Source organism: Filobasidium floriforme, assembly GCF_021052385.1.
Source record: "Filobasidium floriforme strain CBS 6241 chromosome Unknown HD553scaffold_3, whole genome shotgun sequence".
In the NCBI taxonomy this organism is placed as follows: Eukaryota; Fungi; Basidiomycota; class Tremellomycetes; order Filobasidiales; family Filobasidiaceae; genus Filobasidium; species Filobasidium floriforme.
In genome coordinates, this window is record NW_025763624.1 from 542464 (window position 1) to 565026 (window position 22563).

The 22563-nt window shown below is 54.5% G+C and overlaps 5 protein-coding genes across 5 annotated transcripts; all 5 read left to right on the forward strand.

The window, feature by feature from the left end:
* Window positions 1-6799: 6799 nt before the first annotated feature.
* On the forward strand, window positions 6800-8260 carry HD553DRAFT_339360 (uncharacterized protein; the record flags this gene model as incomplete). Its single annotated transcript, XM_046182436.1, has 5 exons — window positions 6800-6807; window positions 6888-7007; window positions 7083-7366; window positions 7439-7566; window positions 7640-8260. The coding sequence occupies 5 exons, from the start codon at window positions 6800-6802 to the stop codon at window positions 8258-8260; spliced, it is 1161 nt and encodes a 386-aa protein (XP_046039190.1).
* A 273-nt stretch (window positions 8261-8533) lies between these two features.
* On the forward strand, window positions 8534-10857 carry HD553DRAFT_156574 (uncharacterized protein). Its single transcript, XM_046176789.1, has 6 exons — window positions 8534-8801; window positions 8890-9187; window positions 9293-9511; window positions 9622-9917; window positions 9993-10484; window positions 10560-10857. The coding sequence occupies exons 1-6, from the start codon at window positions 8708-8710 to the stop codon at window positions 10685-10687; spliced, it is 1527 nt and encodes a 508-aa protein (XP_046039191.1). The 5' UTR covers window positions 8534-8707; the 3' UTR covers window positions 10688-10857.
* A 1116-nt stretch (window positions 10858-11973) lies between these two features.
* HD553DRAFT_305268 (putative Na+-transporting ATPase ENA-1) lies at window positions 11974-16405 on the forward strand. Its single transcript, XM_046179133.1, has 11 exons — window positions 11974-12449; window positions 12599-12748; window positions 12822-13306; window positions 13369-13471; window positions 13535-13656; window positions 13727-15422; window positions 15490-15516; window positions 15582-15594; window positions 15662-15681; window positions 15748-15824; window positions 15902-16405. Exons 1-11 carry the CDS (start codon window positions 12147-12149, stop codon window positions 16284-16286), a joined length of 3381 nt encoding a protein of 1126 aa, XP_046039192.1. The 5' UTR covers window positions 11974-12146; the 3' UTR covers window positions 16287-16405.
* A 220-nt stretch (window positions 16406-16625) lies between these two features.
* Window positions 16626-20545, forward strand: HD553DRAFT_305269 (Sec1-like protein). Its single transcript, XM_046179134.1, has 17 exons — window positions 16626-16866; window positions 16940-17065; window positions 17130-17282; window positions 17343-17432; window positions 17510-17643; window positions 17705-18004; window positions 18072-18211; window positions 18283-18450; window positions 18526-18601; window positions 18662-18745; window positions 18807-18895; window positions 18953-19109; window positions 19173-19280; window positions 19339-19642; window positions 19704-19857; window positions 19934-20339; window positions 20392-20545. Exons 1-16 carry the CDS (start codon window positions 16833-16835, stop codon window positions 20187-20189), a joined length of 2373 nt encoding a protein of 790 aa, XP_046039193.1. The 5' UTR covers window positions 16626-16832; the 3' UTR covers window positions 20190-20339; window positions 20392-20545.
* A 21-nt stretch (window positions 20546-20566) lies between these two features.
* Window positions 20567-22524, forward strand: HD553DRAFT_268182 (glycosyl hydrolase; the record flags this gene model as incomplete). The annotated part of the gene is made up of 2 exons (XM_046177564.1): window positions 20567-20945; window positions 21050-22524. The coding sequence occupies 2 exons, from the start codon at window positions 20567-20569 to the stop codon at window positions 22522-22524; spliced, it is 1854 nt and encodes a 617-aa protein (XP_046039194.1).
* Window positions 22525-22563: the final 39 nt, after the last annotated feature.

Consider the following 22563-nt stretch of genomic DNA (forward strand, 5'->3'; position numbering starts at 1 on the left):
CATCAACTCCTCTCTCCTGCTGAGCGCGTCAGCCTTCCCGTTCTCCGTCCCCGGCTTGTACTCCAACGTGTACGAGATTTGGTTCAGCAACTGAGACCATCTCGCTTGTCGGTGGGACAACATCTTGTCCTTCTTGAAGTATTCCAGGTTCTTGTGATCCGTAAGGATCCTCACCGGGAACTTCCCGTCCAGGTAATGCCGCCATATCTGACAGCAGTACACGATGGCGAGCAGCTCGCGATCGTGTACGTCGTAATTTCGTTGAGCCGGCGTAAGGCTCTTCGACATGAACGCCACGGGATGTAGTTTCCCGTCGTCCCCTACCTGCGACATCACCGCTCCCATCGCACCTGACGATGCGTCCGTCTCCAGTACCACCTGGCGCTCCTCGTCGTAGTGAGCGAGGATGGGCGCCTCGGTGAACGCCTTCTTCAACTCCTTGAAGGCAGCATCCGCTGATTCCGGCCAGTGGTACTTCACCCCTTTCTTTGTCAAGGCCGTCATGCCTTGAATCTTCTTGGAGTAGTTCTGTATGAACCGGCGATAGTAATTCGCGAACCCCAAGAACGACTGCAGGCCTCGAATATTTCGAGGCGCCGCCCATTCCAACACCGACTTCACCTTCGACGGGTTCATGCTGACCCCCGTAGGGGCAATATCATACCCCAAGAACTCCGTCGCCGTCGTGTCGAACTCACACTTCTCTGCCTTTGCGTACAGGCCATTCGCCTGTAGCCTCCTCAGCACTTCCCGTACGTGCTCGTCGTGTGTCTCCTGATCGGCGGAGTAAATCAATATGTCGTCTAAGTAGACGACCACACACACGTCTAACATGTCCTGGAAGACCTGATTCATCCAGCGCTGGAACGTCGCCGGCGCGTTTGTCAAACCAAATGGCATGACGAGGCATTCGAACAGACCATAGCGTGTCGTGAACGCGGTCTTCCAAACATCCTCTTCTTTGACCCTCAGGAGGTTGTACGCTCCCCTCAGGTCCATCTTCGTGTATACCTTCGATCCCCGTAGGCGATCTAAGGTCTCCGAGATAAGCGGCAGGGGGGTCCTGTCCTTCTCGGTAATTTCGTTGAGGCGGCGGTAATCAATACACAGCCTCAATTCGCCCCCTTTCTTCGGTACGAACAGTACCGGACTCGAACACGAGGATTTCGAGGGTCGAATAAACCCTTTCGCCTGGTTCTCCGCCAACCACGCCTTGAGAGCGTCCGTCTCCTTCTGCGAATGGTTGTACAACTTCCCATACGTGGGAGTTGTTCCAGGCTTCAGCTCGATCGCATGATCGATCGAGCGCTTCGGAGGCAGCGAATCTGCCTTCGTCTTGGAGAACGCTCCGAGGTACTCATGGTACTTCTTCGGCACAACGTCCCGCAACTTCTCCATGTACTCGGGAGGATCGAGTTCGTTTTGAATCGAGTCGGTGGGCTTGACGTCCCAGTCCCACAGGTCCGGCCTGCGGGCCCGCTCCTCATCCTCCCTCGTCATCTGCATTTGAGCCACCACGAGATTCTCCGTGATCGGCTCCTTCATTCTCGACAGCGGATCGATATTCCGCGTCTCTATCTCCACCTCGTCGGGGGAGCATACTACCTCTACCTTCTTGACGCATCCTTTCTTCAAACAGTCGTCCGCGAAGGTGACTGTATTTGTATCCCACTGGATGTGTGGGCTATGGTGTCGTAACCATGTAATCCCGAGGACCGCCGCGTACCCACACAAATCCGTCAAGAAGAACTCCGCCTTTTCTTGGTGCAATCCTGTCCGCACAATAGCATGTGCCTTCTGGGTGATCTGACCACCCACTATCTCTCTTCCGTCGATGACCGTGACGGTCCTGGGGTTCTCTAGGTCTATCACATCAAAGTTATGGATCTTCGCGAACGTCCGATCCATGAACATACCCGTGGCCCCCGAATCTACCATCATCACTGCCTGCACAGGAATCCCCTGCGGGTAGAACACTCCTACCAGAGTGAGGTGGCTCTCCGGACCACTAGGGTTACCGCTAGCACCAATGTGCAGCGGGATCCCATCACTACCCCCTTTCACGTTCCCAGCCGGGGTCCTTTGGTGATCCGTTATTCTATAAGGCCTGGCAGCCGACCTGCCGGGTCTTGGTGTAATAAGGTCGCGGGACTGGGGAAAGGTAACGGTAGGCATAGCAATGTAATAACGGATGTCTAACTACTACAAGGTACTAGTTAGACGTCTACGAGAACATCTCCTAAAAGGTCTCCGAGAGAGTCCCCGAGAGGGTCTCCGAACGAGACCCCGAGGCGACGCGCACCGTAGGTCGCGCGTCACGTGACGCCTATAATAACGCCTTCTTCAACTCCTTGAAGGCAGCATCCGCTGACTCCGGCCAGTGGTACTTCACCCCTTTCTTTGTCAAGGCCGTCATGCCTTGAATCTTCTTGGAGTAGTTCTGTATGAACCGGCGATAGTAATTCGCGAACCCCAAGAACGACTGCAGGCCTCGAATATTTCGAGGTGCCGCCCACTCCAACACCGACTTCACCTTCGACGGGTTCATGCTGACCCCCGTAGGGGCAATATCATACCCCAAGAACTCCGTCGCCGTCGTGTCGAACTCACACTTCTCTGCCTTTGCGTACAGGCCATTCGCCTGTAGCCTCCTCAGCACTTCCCGTACGTGCTCGTCGTGTGTCTCCTGATCGGCGGAGTAAATCAATATGTCGTCTAAGTAGACGACCACACACACGTCTAACATGTCCTGGAAGACCTGATTCATCCAGCGCTGGAACGTCGCCGGCGCGTTTGTCAAACCAAATGGCATGACGAGACATTCGAACAGACCATAGCGTGTCGTGAACGCGGTCTTCCAAACATCCTCTTCTTTGACCCTCAGGAGGTTGTACGCTCCCCTCAGGTCCATCTTCGTATATACCTTCGATCCCCGTAGGCGATCTAAGGTCTCCGAGATAAGCGGCAGGGGGGTCCTGTCCTTCTCGGTAATTTCGTTGAGGCGGCGGTAATCAATACACAGCCTCAATTCGCCCCCTTTCTTCGGTACGAACAGTACCGGACTCGAACACGATGATTTCGAGGGTCGAATAAACCCTTTCGCCTGGTTCTCCGCCAACCACGCCTTGAGAGCGTCCGTCTCCTTCTGCGAATGGTTGTACAACTTCCCATACGTGGGAGTTGTTCCAGGCTTCAGCTCGATCGCATGATCGATCGAGCGCTTCGGAGGCAGCGAATCTGCCTTCGTCTTGGAGAACGCTCCGAGGTACTCATGGTACTTCTTCGGCACAACGTCCCGCAACTTCTCCATGTACTCGGGAGGATCGAGTTCGTTTTGAATCGAGTCGGTGGGCTTGACGTCCCAGTCCCACAGGTCCGGCCTGCGGGCCCGCTCCTCATCCTCCCTCGTCATCTGCATTTGAGCCACCACGAGATTCTCCGTGATCGGCTCCTTCATTCTCGACAGCGGATCGATATTCCGCGTCTCTATCTCCACCTCGTCGGGGGAGCATACTACTTCTACCTTCTTGACGCATCCTTTCTTCAAACAGTCGTCCGCGAAGGTGACTGTATTTGTATCCCACTGGATGTGTGGGCTATGGTGTCGTAACCATGTAATCCCGAGGACCGCCGCGTACCCACACAAATCCGTCAAGAAGAACTCCGCCTTCTCTTGGTGCAATCCTGTCCGCACAATAGCATGTGCCTTCTGGGTGATCTGACCACCCACTATCTCTCTTCCGTCGATGACCGTGACGGTCCTAGGGTTCTCTAGGTCTATCACATCAAAGTTATGGATCCTCGCGAACGTCCGATCCATGAACATACCCGTGGCCCCCGAATCTACCATCATCACTGCCTGCACAGGAATCCCCTGCGGGTAGAACACTCCTACCAGAGTGAGGTGGCTCTCCGGACCACTAGGGTTACCGCTAGCACCAATGTGCAGCGGGATCCCATCACTACCCCCTTTCACGTTCCCAGCCGGGGTCCTTTGGTGATCCGTTATTCTATAAGGCCTGGCAGCCGACCTGCCGGGTCTTGAGGTAATAAGGTCGCGGGACTGGGGAAAGGTAACGGTAGGCATAGCGATGTAATAACGGATGTCTAACTACTACAAGGTACTAGTTAGACGTCTACGAGAACATCTCCTAAAAGGTCTCCGAGAGGGTCTCCGAGAGGGTCTCCGAACGAGACCCCGAGGCGACGCGCACCGTAGGTCGCGCGTCACGTGACGCCTATAATAGTCGTCCTGCGCCGCCGGTATCAGCGCTTTCACCATCCAATCGCCCAATGCGGGGATGGTGCCATTCAGCCGCAAAGGCGGTCGCTCAACCGGACTACACCCCTCAGAGGGTGCGTCTTCGACAGGCCGGAGCAGAGTCTCCGCTCGCTTCGGCTCTGTCTCCTCCATCAACTCTTCCCGCCGACTCAACGCGTCGGCCTTCCCGTTCTCCGTTCCCGGTTTGTACTCCAGGGTGTAGGAGATCTGGTTCAACAGCTGCGACCATCGCGCCTGCCGTTGAGACAATACCTTGTCCCTCTTGAAGTACTCCAAGTTCTTGTGATCCGTGAGGATCCGAACGGGGTACTTGTTGTCGAGATAATGTCGCCATATCCGACTGCAATAAACGATGGCCAACAGTTCCCTGTCGTGCACATCGTAGTTCCTCTCGGCGGGCGTCAGGCTTTTCGACATGAACGCTACCGGGTGGAGCTTCCCATCGTCCCCTACCTGGGACATTACCGCGCCGATCGCTCCAGAGGAAGCGTCGGTCTCGAGCACCACTTGGCGCTCCTCGTTGTAGTGCGCCAGTATAGGCGCCTGGGTGAAGGACTCCTTCAATTCCCGGAACGCAGCGTCAGCGGCTGCCGTCCAGGAGTACTTCACCCCTTTCTTCGTCAGGGCCGTCATTCCCTGAATCTTCTTGGAGTAGTTCTGAATGAATCTCCGATAATAGTTTGCAAATCCTAAGAAGGACTGCAGTCCCCGAATGTTCTTCGGGGGGGCCCAGTCCAAAACGGACTTGACCTTAGAGGGGTTCATACTAACCCCCGTCGGGGCAATATCGTACCCCAAGAATTCGGTAGCCACCGTATCGAACTCACACTTCTCCGCTTTCGCATACAGGCCATTTGCCTGCAGCCTCTTCATAACCTCCTTGACCTGACCATCGTGGGTCTCCTGGTCGGAGGAGTAAATAAGTATGTCGTCGAGGTAAACGACGACGCACACATCCAAAAGGTCCTGAAAGACCTCGTTCATCCACCGCTGAAAGGTAGCGGGGGCATTGGTCAAGCCGAACGGCATGACCAAGCATTCAAACAGACCGAAACGTGTAGTAAACGCGGTCTTCCAAATGTCTTCTTCCTTTACGCGTAGCAGGTTGTACGCGCCTCGGAGGTCCATCTTCGTGTAGACCTTCGCGCCCTTCAACCTGTCTAGCGTCTCTGAGATGAGGGGTAGGGGCGTCCTATCCTTCACTGTAATGTCGTTAAGGCGACGGTAGTCGATGCACATACGCATCTCGCCGCCTTTCTTCGGTACAAACAGTACCGGGCTCGAGCAGGGCGACTTCGACGGCCTGATGAACCCCTTCTCCAGATTCTCCTTCAACCACTTCTTTAGCTCCTCACTCTCCCGCTGGGAGTGGTTATAGAGCTTCTGATACGTCGGCGACGTACCGGGTTTGAGTTCGATCGCATGGTCGATCGATCGCTTCGGGGGCAGTGTATCTGCCTTCGTCTTGGAGAACGCTCCAAGATGTTCATGATACTTCTCCGGTACCATGTCCCTCAGCTTCTCCATATACTCGGGAGGGTCCAGGTCATCCTGGAACGAGTCTGTAGGTTTGACGTCCCAATCCCACAGGTCCGGGCGCCTCGCCCGCTCGTCGTCCTCCCGGGTCATCTGCATTTGTGCGACGACCAAATCCTCCGTGATAGACCCCTTCATCTTCTTGAACGGGTCGATCCCTCGTGTCTCCACCTCTACTTCGTCCGGAGCATACACCGTCTCGGGCCTCTTGAGACATCCCGTGCTGATGCAGACATCCCCGAACGTCACCGCGTTGGAGTCCCATTGGATATGCGGATTGTGTCTCCGCAGCCAAGGGATACCTAGTACGACCGGGTACCCACTCAAATCGGTGAGGTGGAACTCGGTCAGTTCCAGGTGCACTCCCGTACGTACCAGCGTACGAGCCTTCTGGGTGATCCTTCCTCCCTGGATCTCCCGACCATCGATCACCGTTACTACCCGCGGCGTCTCGAGGTCCGTTACGTCGAATCCATGTAGCGACGCGAATGTCCGATCCATGAACATCCCGGTCGCTCCCGAATCCAACAACATGAGTGCTTGGACCGGCACTCCTTCCGGGTAGAACACTCCTACCAACGTCAGATGGCTATCTGGACCGTTGGGTACTCCGCTTGCACCCAACTGCAAGGGGATCCGGCTACCTCCCTGTGCTCCCCCATTCGGGGTCCTTTGGTGATCCGTTATTCTGTAAGGCCCGGGAGCGGCCCCCGGCGGGGGTCCCCCTGGACAGGCTGACGGGACGCAGGAATGAGGCAAGGTACGGGTAGGCATCTAAATGTAATAACGGATGTAGAGCTATTACAGAGGTACTAGTTCTACATCAACATAACAATACCGAAAAGTACCCCCGACGGGAGTCGCATACGGGAGTCGCGTACGGCGCGTCCGACGCGTCACGTGACCGCTATAACACCTACTCGTCCCCGATCTATCAAATTTACTCCCCTCGCAACTTATCTATCGAAATAATCCTCAAGAATGCCTAAGTAAGTAACATATCTCGTGCTTCTCGCTTCCGAAAGTTCATATCGCTGATGTTCACTGGGAATATTTCTTCCGCTCGCAGGAAAGCCGATCAACAAAAGACCGCCACCGACAAGGGCAAGAAGCCCGAGGCCCCCCCCGTCAACGCCGCCGCCTCGGGATCCGGCTCTCGAAAACGACCGGCCCCCTCGACCGACGCCATGTTAGTCTCGAGCCTTATTTCCTTCGCAAAATTTCTGACGCTGACTTTCTCTCGCCGGATTTCTCTCGCAATCAGTGCCCCGCCCACTACCTCCCGGGAAATTCCTCCCGCCGACTTTCAGGTGAAGAACCTGATCGCGCTCGTCGACAACGTCCCCGCCCCCGAGATATACGTTTGGGATTCTCGATTCGGTACCGTTCAGGCGTGGTGGCGGGAAATTTCGACCGTGCAAAAGACCTGGGCCGGCAAGCGAGGGAAGAACAAGGGTGAGTTTCCCGCGCTCGAACTCGACCTTGAGTGGAAGGCGATGCGGTGCTCGACGGGGGCATATGTCGTGTGGAACGGGGATGACGCCGCGCGTGAGTTCACCCCTGATCGTTCGCAAGATATCTCTGGGAATTCTTCTGACGCTTAATTTCTCTCGCCGATAGTTCACCGCTGGCTCATTCAAGAAGAGGATCGAAAGCTCCTCCCCGTCCCCCCCCCTAACGAGTGGAAGGAGTTGACGACTCCCGGTCGAAGCGGTGACTTCGACACGACGCAAGCTTCGGCTTGGCTTGTAAGTATAATTTCTTCAGCTGCTTTTCGTCCGCTCGATTTCACTCGCTGATTTTCTTTCGTTTCAATTCTAGGGCAAGTGGAAAGGCGGCTGGCGCCTTATTTGTCCTTCTTGCAAGGAAAAATTCGGGACGGCTGACGGCGACGATCCGACTCTCCCGGAATATCTCTCGGAGCAAGTCCCCCCCGCGGAGAAGAATTTCATCGACCTCCGCCAGAACGAGTTCCCGGATCAAGCTACCGGGCTTCAGATCGACTCGAACCCCCTGATCGTCGCCTGCTCGTACGGTGGCGTCGGAATATGCCGGTCGGCGCATCCCCTCGATCCCGGTTCAGCGTTTTCTGCCTGTGGGCCTTGCAAGTCGGCGGGCACCAAATGCAATGGAGGCCTCGGCGACGAGTGGAACTTCAACATCGACGACAACACGGTCGCCGGAGTTCTCCGACTCGCAAAAATCGTTCTCCTTTTCGCGCAGGGAACGAAGTGGACGACTCGCGCGGCCCGGGACGAGCAGGGCGAAAAAGCGTTCGAAATTCTCCGAGAGGGAATTTGCCACGGACAGCAAGGCCTGGCGATCGAGGGCGAGGACCCTCCCACGCACGACGCTAGGCCAACCCCTGCGATTGTCGAGATGCTCAAGACGTTCCCGAAGAAGGAGCAGGGGAAGGGAAAGGGGAAGGCGAAAGCCGAGTAAAATTGCGATCGAAATATTTCTTTGACTTGTACTCTCGTGTTGTAATATGTTTGGCTTTGTCTTTTTAATACGATACATCTTACGCGTTTCACATTGGAATATTTCTCTCGCTCGATTGCTGCCGTCTTAAGTCTTGGGAAATATTTCTCACGCGCAAGTCTTGCTTATTTCCACCTATGCCCCACTTTCGACCGCGCCCGTAAGGAATCGACCGCGTCCCGATCAGTTCTTTGAAATCTTCATCGATTTATCACGTCACGTGTCTCGACGTGACGCGACGCGTTTCAACCGCAACAAGATCAAGACGGTACGACCCGTCACGACGCTTGATATGACGATGTGACGTTCCCGTCCTCGGACCTGTAGATTTGTTCGATCGTGTAAAGCGGTTCCTCGTGCCAGCTCCCGATCATACTAGATCATACTTCTACTCGCACAGCTCGAACAATGTCCAATCAGCAGCAACAGAAGATCGCTGACTTTTTGACATGGTTCACCAAGAACGGGGGGACATGGTCAGACTCTATCAGGCTGCAACATGGTCAGTTTCCCGCTCATTCTCTCCTCCTCTCGATCGCCCGGGCATAATCTGATCCTCATTCTGCGGTATCTCTCTGACGACACTACAGACGAGAAATTTGGGTACCACGTCGTTGCTACTACCGATATCCCCCACCCCAACAACGACGTCGAACAACCTCTCATCGCATGTCCTTTCGGACTGACCATCACCCAGCCTCTCGCAAAGTCGTTCGTCCTATCAGCTCGGTTTGGTCAAACTAGTCCTAGAGAAGAGGAGATAGAAGTGAAGGGAGACGTCAAGGCAGACGAGAACGAGGCATCGACCTTGAACGAGAGACAGTGGATTGCAAGCTATCTCGTTTTACACTTGATCGGCAAGGACGAGGCCAGGTTGCTGCCATCTACGTGAGTCCTGAAAGCTCCTGCATACTTTTCGATATGCGAGTAGCAGTTTCGATCTCCGTGCTGACAAACTGTCTGTCTTCCTAATCGTGTCTACACGCTTCTTAGGCTTCAACTTCCCCACCTGCCCTACATAAATCTCCTCCCTATCGCGTCCGAATTGACCACCCCTCTCCTATTCATCCCACAAGAAAGAGAGCTTATCAGCGGTAGCAACCTCGATCACGCGGTCAGCGATCGGGAAAAGCTCTGGCGAGCCGAGTGGGAGGCTGCAAAGGTGGTCGTCTGCAAGGGGGCGCTGGGAAGTCTGAGAGAGGCATTTAGTTGGTAAGTCTAACGTCAGAATGATGATGCTCTGTGTCACGTAGGTTTATGACGGCTAACAAGCTTCCCTCTGGGTCATATCACGTTGTATCGCCTGTGACTCCGAATTTCAGGGACAGATGGTTATTGGCAAACACATTCATAACCTCCCGTTCTTTCCCCTCTTCCCTCCTCCAGCTAGATTCACGTACCTTCCCTTCCGGCTCTCAGCCAACCGATACGGACGGCAACAGCGATGATGGACCATATGGCATGATGCTCCCCGGGATCGATCTACTCAACCATAAACGGGCTGAACCGGTCAGTTGGACCAGTCGACCGGGGAGGGAGGGCAAGGGGGAAGTAGGATTTAGTTCGAGAAAGGGGTACAAGGCCGGTGGCCAGGTTTGGAACAACTACGGGCCGAAAGGTAAATAACACTCCGCCATTTCGGTAAAAAGGTCTGGTTCGGCAATGTCGCTGAGTGCTCAACGAAACGTCGCAGGCAACGAAGAGCTTCTGATGGCCTATGGTTTCGTCATCCCTGGCAATCCCTCCGATACATCCGCCGTCAAGCTCGGTATTCAAGACAACCCCTCGGCAGAGATGCAGAGCTTGCTAGACCGAGCAGGATTGAAGGTCGATGAGACGCATCAAGTTCAATTTGATGACCCTGATTCCATGTCGGATCGTGGCAGAGTAAAGTTCCTCTTGCCTGAACGTCTGACCCGGGTCGTCCGGATCTGCTGCGGAGGGAAAGACGAGCCGAGGAGAAATCTCGAACAGATCTTGGAGGGGATCGCCAGTTCGCCCGACCCATACGAGAACAAGTACGTCGAAGCTGCAACGGTAGAAATGCAGGCCATGGAAGTGTTGGAAGGTGCGTTCCAAAGCAAGGCCGGGGCCGCTCAGTCTAGATTATGGAGGATCGGTGGGCAAAAGGGTCAGCCTGGGATCAGGGACCATGTCTGGCAGGCTTGTCGAGAGTATGCAAAGGGTGAGTCGTAGCGATGGATGATCGAGAAACCACGAGGTTATCTAGATGCTTATTCGAGCGAAAACGGGGCAACAGGCCAGCATGACATCTTGCAATCGCAGTATCTTCGGGTCACTCTGGAGCTAGGCGACTGGGAGGAGAGGTTGGGGCCGTACATGGATGAAGGTGCAGGCGGAGATTATGATGACGAATGGGACGAGTGATGGTCTCGTGTAGACTGTATGCGCGAGACGGGAGGGGTACGAGAGCGGTGGTCGGTGTTTCGCAAGAAGATCACGCAATCCGCCAATTCCGCCAACGATATACCTATCCGTAATCTGTTATCGTTTCGACCGGTGCTAGCGAGTTATTCCGCAGTCGGCGTCGCCCTCTTCGTTATCTTCGAGCCGCGTGCTCGTGAAGAGCTCCAGGTGGCAAGGACGGGGCTGACACAGAACGAGAGCTGGCAATCTCAAACTCGGTGCAAGCGAACGGAGGATTTTCGCCCTCGCCAAGGAGTGTGTTTCGAGTCCTCGTGCCGGTGGATCGAGTACCTTGGCCTCATCATCGGAATTCGCCGGGATCACGCGCACAGGAAACCGCCGACTCGGGGATGACGCGAATGAATATGGTTCGTACCTGGTCTACTGCAAGACGTCCGACCTGGACTCGAGCGTCTTTACCTGGACCGTTGTAAGGATAGAGGAATGACCAACCGAACGATGTTATCGGAGTGGCCGCATCCGAAGGCAGACACTGGGAAGATCGTTCTGCGTTGGGTGCATGAACACACCGTACTGGTTGTCGGAGCGAGACAGCGTCGGCAAGGATATCATCCATTGCCCAGACTTCGAGGTTCTTGGCCTACACGCTAAATCCTCGGAACGGGGATCTCCCTCGTTGTTGCTTCGATAGGACTCTTGGCCCCCACGAACCGAATAACATTGACTGACACCTCTTCCTTGCAAGCTCAAGACCAGTGCCTATATCAGCCAGTCGCTAGATACTATCGTCAAGAACGACCTTACTAGGACTGCCTTTCAACGAGGTCGTCTAGAAGATGACGTTGAGACAACTTCCGAGTCGCAAGCGGATGATCATCGAAGTGGAGAGCCGCCGACTCTGTATCGCTCCGCAGTCGCCAAGATTTCACAACGGTACCGATGGGGATGACGCAGGGCACGAGGGGAGAGGGTTGGATGGCGCGTTCCCAGAGGATCTGCATCCGGCCGCCTTTGCGCCCGTGCGGATTCGTGGTCCCTGCTTTGTATGTCCGCGACCGAGGTGGTAGTCCGCCGGCTTTGACGACCTCCTACACATTCGCGATCATGCCAAGAGAGGTTCGAGGTCGTTTTGCCTTTTTGGCGATAAGTGACACGGCGTCATCGTCCTGGAAGATCGGGAAGTCTCGGTGCGGGCGAGTGCAGGGATATTTGTGTATATATATATATCGCCGCAGGGCAAGATCACGCCCCCCGATGTGAACATGTGTCTCGAACTCCTTTCTCTTGCAAAGACTCCTCGTTCACTTGATTGTTGAAAGAGATAGCACCTACGATATAATCGATCTAGATTTCCACTTATAATCGACCATCTCAGATAGGGGCTCCGGGATCGATCACTCCTACGCCTTTATCACCCCCCCCCCCAACCACAACTTCTGCCTGACATCGGATCTTCAAGATGGTTTCCGAAAAACCAGGCAACCTCAACACCATTCAAGAGACCAAAACCATGGACTCGCAAGCCACGGTAACGTCGAATCCCAGTCCGATGGAGAAGCCTACGAAAGACCCCAACAACCCTGCCCCCGCTCGGGGCAACCTCAGCCACCCCGGTCTGTCCTCGATGCCACACATCATGTCGGACCAACAGGTACTGGAGGAGTTCGGATCCAGCCGAGACCAAGGTCTTTCGGGCAAACAGGCCGAGGCTGCGAGGCAAAAGTGGGGAGACAATATCATCCAACCTCCACCCAAACCTTCGGTGAGTCCTTTCGTCGCAGTGGATCTCGGGTTGATCGGAACTCTCTCCGCACGCGCGCGCGCGCGCACATGGAAGAAAGGCTTGGCCCCTCGTCCCTCGCTTACGAACCGAATCGCTGATGGCCCTCTCACACGTTTCCTCACTCACAGCCTCTGAAACTGCTCGGTCGTCAGATCGTCAACGCCATGACCATCGTCTTGTTGGCCGCCATGGCCGTCTCGTTCGGTACTCAGGATTGGATCGCGGCAGGTGTCATCGCCGCCCTGGTCATCTTGAACGTCAGCGTAGGATTCTCGCAGGTAAGCCCCGCAGCAAGGGTCAGAAGTGAGATCCCTCTTATCTGACTCGTAAAGACTTGTTGGTGTTTCGCAGGAATGGAAAGCCGAAAAGACCGTCGCCGCTCTTGCCAGCGTCGGCGCCCCCGTCGCTGTCTGTCTTCGAGGAGGCAAGGAGATCCAGGTCAAGGCCGAAGAGGTCGTGCCCGGTGATGTCATGCTCATGTCCCCCGGATCCATCGTCGCCGCCGACGGTCGTCTCCTCGAAGGTACCGTCTCCAACCTCGAGACCGACGAAGCTCTCTTGACCGGTGAATCCTTGCCGGTGGCGAAGAACGCGGACATCTCGGAACAGGCCGACATGCCCATCGGAGATCGTCTCTGTATGGTATACGCCGGATCTCAAATCACCAAGGGTCGTGCTAGGGCCGTCGTCGTAGGCACCGCCATGAACACTGAACTCGGAAAGATCGCCGAAGCGATCGAGCGCAAAGTGACCACCAAGGAAAAGGGATGGAGGGCCAAGTGGCACAAGGTCATGGTCGCGCTTGGTCTCAGGGAGACGACGCCTTTGCAGATCAAGTACGTCGTGAAGATCAACGTCGAGGCGCTGGCCGTTATTGATGAGACCCTTGCTTCAATAGATTGAACAGGATCGCCTATTTGCTACTCGCGATCGCCATCATCCTCGCCATTATCGTCGTCGCGTCGACTGCGTTTGTCGATATCGATCCTTCCATCGCTACTGTGAGTAGACAATCTCAATTGAAAAGGTACTCAGCACTTTACTGAAGCGCTTGTCCGTTTCAGTACGCTGTCGCCACCGCCGTATCAATCTTGCCTGCCTCTCTGATCGCCGTCGTGTCGCTTACTCTCGCCACCGCCAGCCGAGAGCTCGCCAAGCGAAACGCTCTCGTGCGAAGGATGGATGCGTGAGTCCATCGCGCTTCTTGACATGTCCGATCAGTCAAAACTGATTCCCATTCCGCGTGCCATCTCTAGCATCGAAGGTCTTGCCGTCGTTACTGACATCTGTAGTGACAAGACCGGTACCCTGACTGTCGGAAAGATGGTCATGAAGAAGGCCTGGATCCCCGCTCGTCTTCCCGACAGCGACAGCACCGAGAACACCACGATGAAGCCCGCCAAGGTCGCTACCGACATCGGTCAAACCTACGAGGTCGAAACCGGCTCCGACCCATACTACCCTCGAGGAGTTGTTCGGGCCATCGAGAACGACAAGCCTCTTATGACTGAATCGCCCTCGGAAGATGATGACGAGTCCAACGGGCAAGGAAACGGCGACAGTGACGACGAGACCTCGGGACCCGACGTCGTCTCTACCAACGATATGGAACAAAACCTCGAAAACATGGTGCTATGTGCCAGTCTGTGTAACATGTCCACCATCCACCACGGCAAAGATGGATACTGGCAGGCCAACGGAGATGCTACCGAGGTCGCTCTTCAGGTTTGGGCTCACAAGATGGGTCGCGGAAAGCCCCACATGACCAAGGCCAAGCGACCTCATCACGGAGAACGAACGCAGTCTCACGCCCCTCTGCAACGCAACAACTCGACCGTTTCCACCGGCATCCACAAGGTCCCCGTCGACGGCCACTTTGAATTGGTCGTCGAGCATCCCTTTGATTCCACCATCAAGCGAATGTCGACGGTCTGGCAACATGTCAACGATGACGGCTCAAACTCGGGGTCCGGTTGCATCGCCTTTTTGAAGGGAGCTGTCGAACGGGTCCTCGATCGATGCGAGTTTATCGGACTCGGCGAGGACAAGATTCCCCTCACCGAATCGGAAAAGGCCAACATCATCTCCCGAATGGACGCCCTCGCCGCCGAAGGTCTTCGAGTCTTGTGTCTGTCTGGAAAGAGGATTCAATCGCGCGCCGAGCAGCTTAAGGTCATGCCACGTGACGAGCTCGAGTCGGGCATGTCTTTCCTTGGTCTCGCCGGTATCTACGATCCCCCCCGACCTCAAAGTCGAGGAGCCGTCCTGGAAGCTCAACAAGCCGGGATCACCACCCGAATGCTGACCGGAGACCACCCTGCCACCGCTTCTGCTATCGCCCGATCGGTCGCCATTCTCGACGACAGTCATGGAACAGGCGCCGTCATGACCGGTCAACAGTTCGATTCGCTTACGGAAGACGAAATCGACGCTCTTCCCGAGCTCCCGGTGGTCATTGCTCGATGCGCTCCCGAAACCAAGGTCCGAATGGTCGAAGCTTTGCACAGGCGCAAGGTCTTTGGCATGACCAGGTTCGCGGTCATGACTGGAGATGGTGTAAACGATTCTCCTGCGTTGAAGCGAGCAGACGTCGGAGTCGCCATGGGTCTCAACGGTTCCGATGTGGCGAAATCCGTCTCGGACATCGTCTTGGCCGACGACAACTTTGCTTCGATCACGCGTGCGATCAGAAAGGGACGAGCCACGTTCAGCAACCTGTCTAAGTTCTTGCTCTACTTGCTTTCCGGAAACATCGCCGAAGTCTTGGTCATGCTCATCGGATTGGCCTTCCAAAATGAGAACGGGATCTCTCAGTACCCTCTGAGTCCCGTCGCGGCCTTGTGGATCAACACCATCGCTGCTGGGCCTCCCGCTCTGGCTTTGGGTCTCGAGCCTACCGCGAAGGACGCGATGGACCACACGCCCAAGGCTTACAAGACCATCTTCACCAAGGTACGGCTCTGGGATCCATTGGTTCGTGACTTTAACATCACTGACCCTCATCCTTGTCCCTCAATAGTGGTGGCTACTTGACTTGGCTTTCTATGTGAGTCTCGAGTCGTTATTTTTGACGTCTAAATTTGAGCTGATTTGTCGACTTGCTTTTCTCAGGGAATCATGATCGGTGAGAAACCCAGCCTTGCAAGGACTTCTGTTGCGTATGAGCTGATTTGTTGGCTCGCTCCTTTCAGGTGCTTTGACGCTCGTGAACGTGAGTTGAAGCCGTCTTGGTCCTGTATATAAATCGGCGCTCATGTGATTTCGTTCGATTGAACAGTTCGTTATCGTCGTCTGGGGTCGGGGAGATGGTTACCTTGGTGTGGACTGCAATGAGGGGGCTTATAATTCCAGCTGGTTCGTTTTAGCCCCAGCGTTTTGAATTTTAGGGTGTCTGTTTGCTCACCATCTTCGCGAAATTTTGACGGTAACAGCAAATTGCTCTTCCACGGTCGATCAACCGCTTTTGCCACCTTGACCATCCTCTTGATGATTCATTCGCTCGAGTGCAAGCACCTCGAACTGAGTCTCTTCCAGATGAACCTCTTGGACAACAAGCTGCTCCTCTGGTCCGCTTTCGCTTTGTCCCTCACTGTCTTCCCCATCATCTACATCCCCCGTATCTCCGACTACGCCTTTCAGGTCATCGACATCGGTTGGGAGTGGGGTATCGTTTTCGGGATGATCCTCGTCTACCTCGTCCTCACCGAACTATGGAAGCTCATGAAGAGGCGTCTCCGAAGGGGAGAGAACCAGACCGGAAGGAAGATGACCGCCAAGGAGAAGAACCTGCCTCGATTCGAGACGATGGCGGAATGAACAAATACGTATAGGCTAATTAACGTTGCGCGCACTAGCGACAACCTTTCTGACACACACTGTATACATAGTAGGCCAGGCATGCATGCATTTGATGAGATGAACGAAGTGCTTTGACGATGGACGAGTGTGGGCGAGTTTGGATGTCTGTCTGATCAATTCACGGAGGTGGCTAGAGGCGTTGCCACCTTGGCCGCGCCTCGTCGTTACGTCATCTCATGCGGCCACGTGTCACCGCGAGGACCCCGCCCTCACACTCCCGGACGACGATGATGATGCTCACACCGCTTAGAGCCGAGACGTTGGACGTTCGACCGTTGACAACCAAGATCAACTTTGGCCGTATAGCCAGATACTCACTTACCTCAACCGATCCTCAGTCCCCGAGGTATACTTTAATGGTAGCAAGCGGAGTTGATTTAGGATTTGTACCCACCAGCCCGCTGAGCCATTCTTCCGACGACCACTACTACTACTGAGGACTGGTATCATATCGACCATCATTCCGATCAAACGACCGCGAGCGGTACTTTCACGATTGACATAATGCCGACGGGACTCCAAGCTTTATTGAAAGAGCGTACGTCGAACCAGTCAGGATTATATATCGGAATCAAGCTGAGTAGCCGCCCCCGAACGTTCCGACATTTCAGGCATCAGCACGGCTCTGCTATGTGGTTCACCTGGAACGTGGAAGGTGCTGGTGGTAGACGAGCATTCCAAGGCTCTGCTCGAGTCCGTTTACAAGCTGTTCGACATCTTGCATATGAACATCACAGGTAAGCGAGGTCTTCGTTACGGGTTGGCACGAAATAAATAGCTAAAATAGAGCACTTATTGCAGCGGTTGAGATGCTCATGTCCCCTCGAGCAGCACAGCCGAGCCTGGATGTCGTCTACCTGTTGACGCCCACGACTCAGAATGTCAACCGGATCTTGGCCGACTTTTCTGACGGGAGAAGAAGCTATAAGCAGGTCCACTTGTACTTTATCGATGGTGAGCCGGCCTCATAGCGAGCTTTTTCGGAGAGCGAGGTCTAACACAGATGTACTCCAGGTATCCACGACAAATTGGCGGAACGCCTGACTGGGGGACTACCCGATGACATTTTACAATCCTTTGTCGAACTGTACTGCAATTTCCGAGGCAAGCATTGGCGCACATGCTGCCCCGACATCAATAACTTGCTGACGCCTTCGCCTTTGGATAAACGTCCTACACAGCGCTCGAGTCTCAAGTCTTCTCTATCGACCAACCTTCCAACTTTTACACGCTGTACGGAAATCCTGGAGGCGTAGTAGCGTCCGAAACTGCCCAAGATAGATTCGAGGAAGATGTGATTCTGACTAGTCGAGCGGTAAGCGAAAGTTTATCAGCTTGTCGCACAACAGGACCTTTTCCACTGACTTGCCGTACAGATCCTCAATATCCTAGCTACACTCGGGGAGAACCCTTACATCCGATATTATCAACCACACCATCACGCCCCTTTGGGACCATTATCCGTTTCGAGGACACCAGGATCCTTGTACGGTGGTCCCTCTGCACCGCGTGGTCATCCGGACGAACAACAGCAGCAACAGACGCCTCGGTGGAAACAGGCTCTGGGTGGGGGTTCGTCAGGTCCGACTTATACGGGTGACCAGATTCCGAAACGATTGGCTATGCAAATTCAGAAGGACTTGGATGATTACAAGACGCTCAACCCAGAGTTTCCTGTAAGCCACCACATAATTGCTCTGAGAACAGTGACGAATTGCGCTAAGCGGAACAATGCGACTGTAGCCCACGATGAACTACCGACCTCGATCGGTCTTGTTTGTGGTAGATCGTTCGATGGACCCGGTCGCGCCGTTCTTGCACGAATTCACCTATCAGGCTATGATCAACGATCTCTTACCTGTGCAGGATGGTACAACCTATACGTGAGAATTAACAGTCCCCCTTGTGGGCTCTTCTCTTGCTCAGCTGACCAGTACCTTTCCCTGTCGCTCAGGCACAAGGTCAAGACCGGGATGGGCGTGATCGAAGAGAGGACCGACATCTTGTCAGAAGAAGACAAGATCTGGACGCAAATCCGGCACATGCACATGAAGGAAGCGATCGACAAGCTGATGGCCGATTTCAACAAATTTCAACAAGAACATGCTGGGTTCAGAGCTGGGTGAGCCTAGCCTCCATGCCATACTTTCCCCGTAATTCGCCAGGCTGAGCTCAAGCTCTGGTCTGGGTGCTGTAGCGAGAACGGTGTCGGTATCAACGATATGAAGGACATGCTGGCCAGTTTGCCAGAATTCCAGGAAACGAGAGACAAGGTGAGACTCGCCGATATGCTCAAAGCCCAAAAACACCCCATGCTGACGCGCAGCTGCCAGTTCTCCTTGCATCTGGACATGGCGCAAGAGTGTATGGCGTTGTTCGAGAAGAGAAAACTGACACAAACGGCGGATATCGAGCAGGTCAGTGGTGCTAAGCGACGATGGAACCGTGCCGATGCTGAGATTGCCATTGTCTCCAAAGTGTTGCGCGACCGGCGTCACAGACGAGGGCAAGCAACCGAAGTCAATAGTAGAGGAGATGGTACCGCTACTCGCAGACAATGCAGTGTCGTGAGTGCCAATTTTCAACTGATCGCAGCTCGAAAAGAGGCTGACATCGCAACACAGCAACAAGGACAAAGTCCGTATCATCGCGCTTTACATCCTCTATAGAGACGGTGTTCCAGACGAGGACCGGAAAAGGCTGTTCCAGCACGCTCGCCTCTCGATCTCGGAACAGGACACGGTCAACAACTTGGTCTACCTGGGCTGCAAAATCGTTAGGGTGAGCAATCAATCCAGACTACGGACCATGACGTTTGCTAACGCAAAATCCTGCCGCCGACAGACACCGACGGATCGTGATAAGCGCACGAGAGTAAAGCAGAAATACAGTAGGACCGAGGATGACTATCATCTGTCAAGATACAAACCATTGGTCAAACAGCTGATAGAGGTGAGATCAGGCTGGTCTACAGAAACGTACCCGTGCGCTAACCCCTTTCGACCTACAGGAACAATCCACGAATCGTCTCGATCAATCGTCGTTCCCATATCTGGGCGAGATGCCGGTCGATGCTGGTCCGCCACCTGCCTCGCTTCGTACACAAGGCCGACCGGCAGCGCAGTCCATGCAGAGTCAGACTGGATCTCTCCGAAGCGCTCGACCGACTTGGCACAAGGCGCCGGAAGCGAGACAGAAAGCCACGACCGAGTCGCGACAGCGATTCATCATCTTTGTTGCAGGGGGTCTCACGTACTCTGAGAGACGGATGGCTTATCTGATTGGAGACGCTCTGAACAAGGAAGTCATCATCGGTGAGAACTCAGCGTGGAACCCGTCACTTTGACCAGACGCTCATTGTTCGGGTGGTGATAGGCTCTACTCACAATGTCACCCCTGAGAGCTTTGCCGCGGATCTCAGATCGTTGGGACGATCCGGTATCGGCGGAAACCCTCCCAACGCTAAACCCCTGAGCCCCTACGTCAAGCTTCAGAAATCGCTGTCTGGCGCTCCCCCGTCGTTCCAACAGTGAGTCGAGGAAGCTATATCGAGATCTTCATGTCATAATCCCGAAGCTGATGTACGACCTTTCCAATTCTTATAGGATTCTCGATTCCCGCATATGGACTGAACCTGTCGGCCCTCCAGCTCTCGCACCTCCACCCCCACCTCAAATGACTGGACCCACACCTTCGACCTCGTCGAAACACATGTCCAACCTGATCCCGGGAAGGACGAGTTCCCCTGCTCCCAGCTTCAACTCCAAGCTGTCTTTCAAGAGGGACAAGAAAAAGGACAAGGAGGAAGCGCCGACCGATGAGAAGAAGAAGAAGGGACTGTTCAAGATGCGTTGGGACTAAGAAGGAAAGCGATGAGCAGAACTCGACCCTAAATACCCCTTGTTATATGTATGTGATCGCGTTTGTGTGAAATCCTGGTCCGCCGCCTTGGTTCATCCCATCAACAGTTCCTCTTCTCAATGTCGGTCCATCCCTCTTGCTTGAAATGAGGTGAGGCTCTTGCTAGTAGCTTTTGATTCAAAGCATGCTGATCCGCGGATAGTCGGTCGATCTTCGGGTTCGGCGTTGGTTCGGGCAAAGTTCGCGCTAAACGGGCCGCGCCGGGATCAGCGTGGTGGTTGGTTGACCTATAAATCTACTTGGCTGGCCGATCAGATGATGCAGGCCCTCGCTCGCTGCTTACTTCTTGATGCTCGACTCGATCATCTTGTTGCATCATGTCAGACCTCAATAAAGACAACGACGTGGAAGTGGGAAAGTTGGGGCCAAACTCGAGCGTCTCAGCGAGCGCGTTCACTGCCCACCGTCCGACGTTCCATCTGCTACCCCCTCGCAATTGGTTGAACGATCCCTGTGCCCCGACCAGGACCAAGAAGGGCTACCAGGTATTCTTCCAATACACAGCAGAGATCAATGAATGGCACAAGATCCAGTGGGGTTGTGCGGAGAGCGACGATCTAGTGGATTGGCGAGTTCAAGAGGATGCGGTCATAGTCCCCAATATAGATGGATCTGCTCCGACACCTTACGATGCCGAAGGAGTATTCACGGGTTGCATGATAAACGCCCCTGCAGGGACAAGGAAGAGGTTAAGCGGTGACGATACTGAAGGTCAGTCGGCTGGACACCTTATCGAGTGCAATCGGGTTGACGGTATACTCCGGCCATTGTCACAGAGGGAGGCGACGAATTCGTCATAGCCTACACTTCCGTAAACTCCCGTCCAATCGACCCATACCCTCCCAATTGTGAAACTCTGTCTTTGGCGTTCCCATCTGGAAGCACCTTTGATGGTGGTCGGGTATCGTGCCGGAAATTTTCTGGCAACCCGATCCTGCCTGGTGCCCCTGCGGGGGACGTTCTTGCCTGGAGAGATCCCTACGTACGAGAATGGGCAACGCTAGACCGACTACGAGGAAAGAAACCAGGAGATACCTTGTATGGCATCATCGCCGGAGGCTACAAAGACGTCGGTTCGGCTCTGTTCCTCTACGAGATTAAGAAGGAGAGCATCGAAGAATGGTCCTATCTGGGGGACTTTGGCAGTCGGTCGAAATGCTGGGGCGGGAACGACAACCGGTGGGCAGCCGATATGAGGGACATCTTTGAAGTGGCCAACTTTGTCACCCTCAAGACCACAATGACGGGATCGGACGGGAGGCAGATCGAGATCGTAAGGGATTACTTTCTTATGAGCGCTGCTGCAGTAGAAGCGGACGATCCTTCCGCAATGGTACCGCCTCGTCGACCCGCTCGGCAGGAGATCTTCGTCTCGGGCGATTTCAAGCTCGACGAGAACGAGGCCGTTGGGTTCCACTCCCGTATCTCGGGGTACATCGACCGAGGTAACTACTACGCCATGAACACTTTTTACGATCCAGCTCGAGGCGCCATCGTTGCCCACTCGTGGATCACCGAGGATGATGTATCTCACGAAAAGCGCCGGGAACAAGGTTGGAGCGGTTGTCTGGCCATCCCACGGATTATTGAGCTTGAAGCGTTTCAGGGCGTCAAGGGTTGTATCGGCGACAAGCTCGAAGATATTGCCAGCGTGGAGCTCCTTCCCGGTTCTTCTTCAGAGACCCGGACAGTACTCGGTCTACGCATGGTCCCATGCGATGACGTGCTACAGAAGCTCAAAGGTAGAGCCGATGAAACCCAGGCATGGAACTCCTCGTCTTTCCCTTCCATCGAAGGAGGAGAGTGGACGAAACTAGCGAACGTGCCGTCACACAGTGCGATAATTCAGGCTACTCTGAACATCGACGCAGAAAAGGCCGAAAAGGTCGTCATATCGTTGCGACATAACGACGAACAGAGCGTCGGAACTTCGATTATTTTTGATCCGATCACTGCGACCTTGACACTGGACCGGTCGAAGTCGGTCTTGCCAGACGAGGCTCGGCATTACGACACGAGACCAGAAGTTGTGCCTCATACATTATTCCGATTGGAGCCCGTTGATGATGACGAACGACTGGAACAGCTGGATCTGCTCATCATTCTTGATCGTGGCGTCATCGAGGTGTTCGCGAATGGGCGAACTTGTGTCACCACGCGGATCTACACCGGACATCAACCAGGCTGTGATGGAATCTCATTTCATTCGGGAGGTCACAGCGTTGATGGAATATCTTTGTGGCAAGGTATCAAGGCCGAGATCAAGTACATATGAAGGAGAGATATCATGATACCATGTAATGCAAGTGAGATC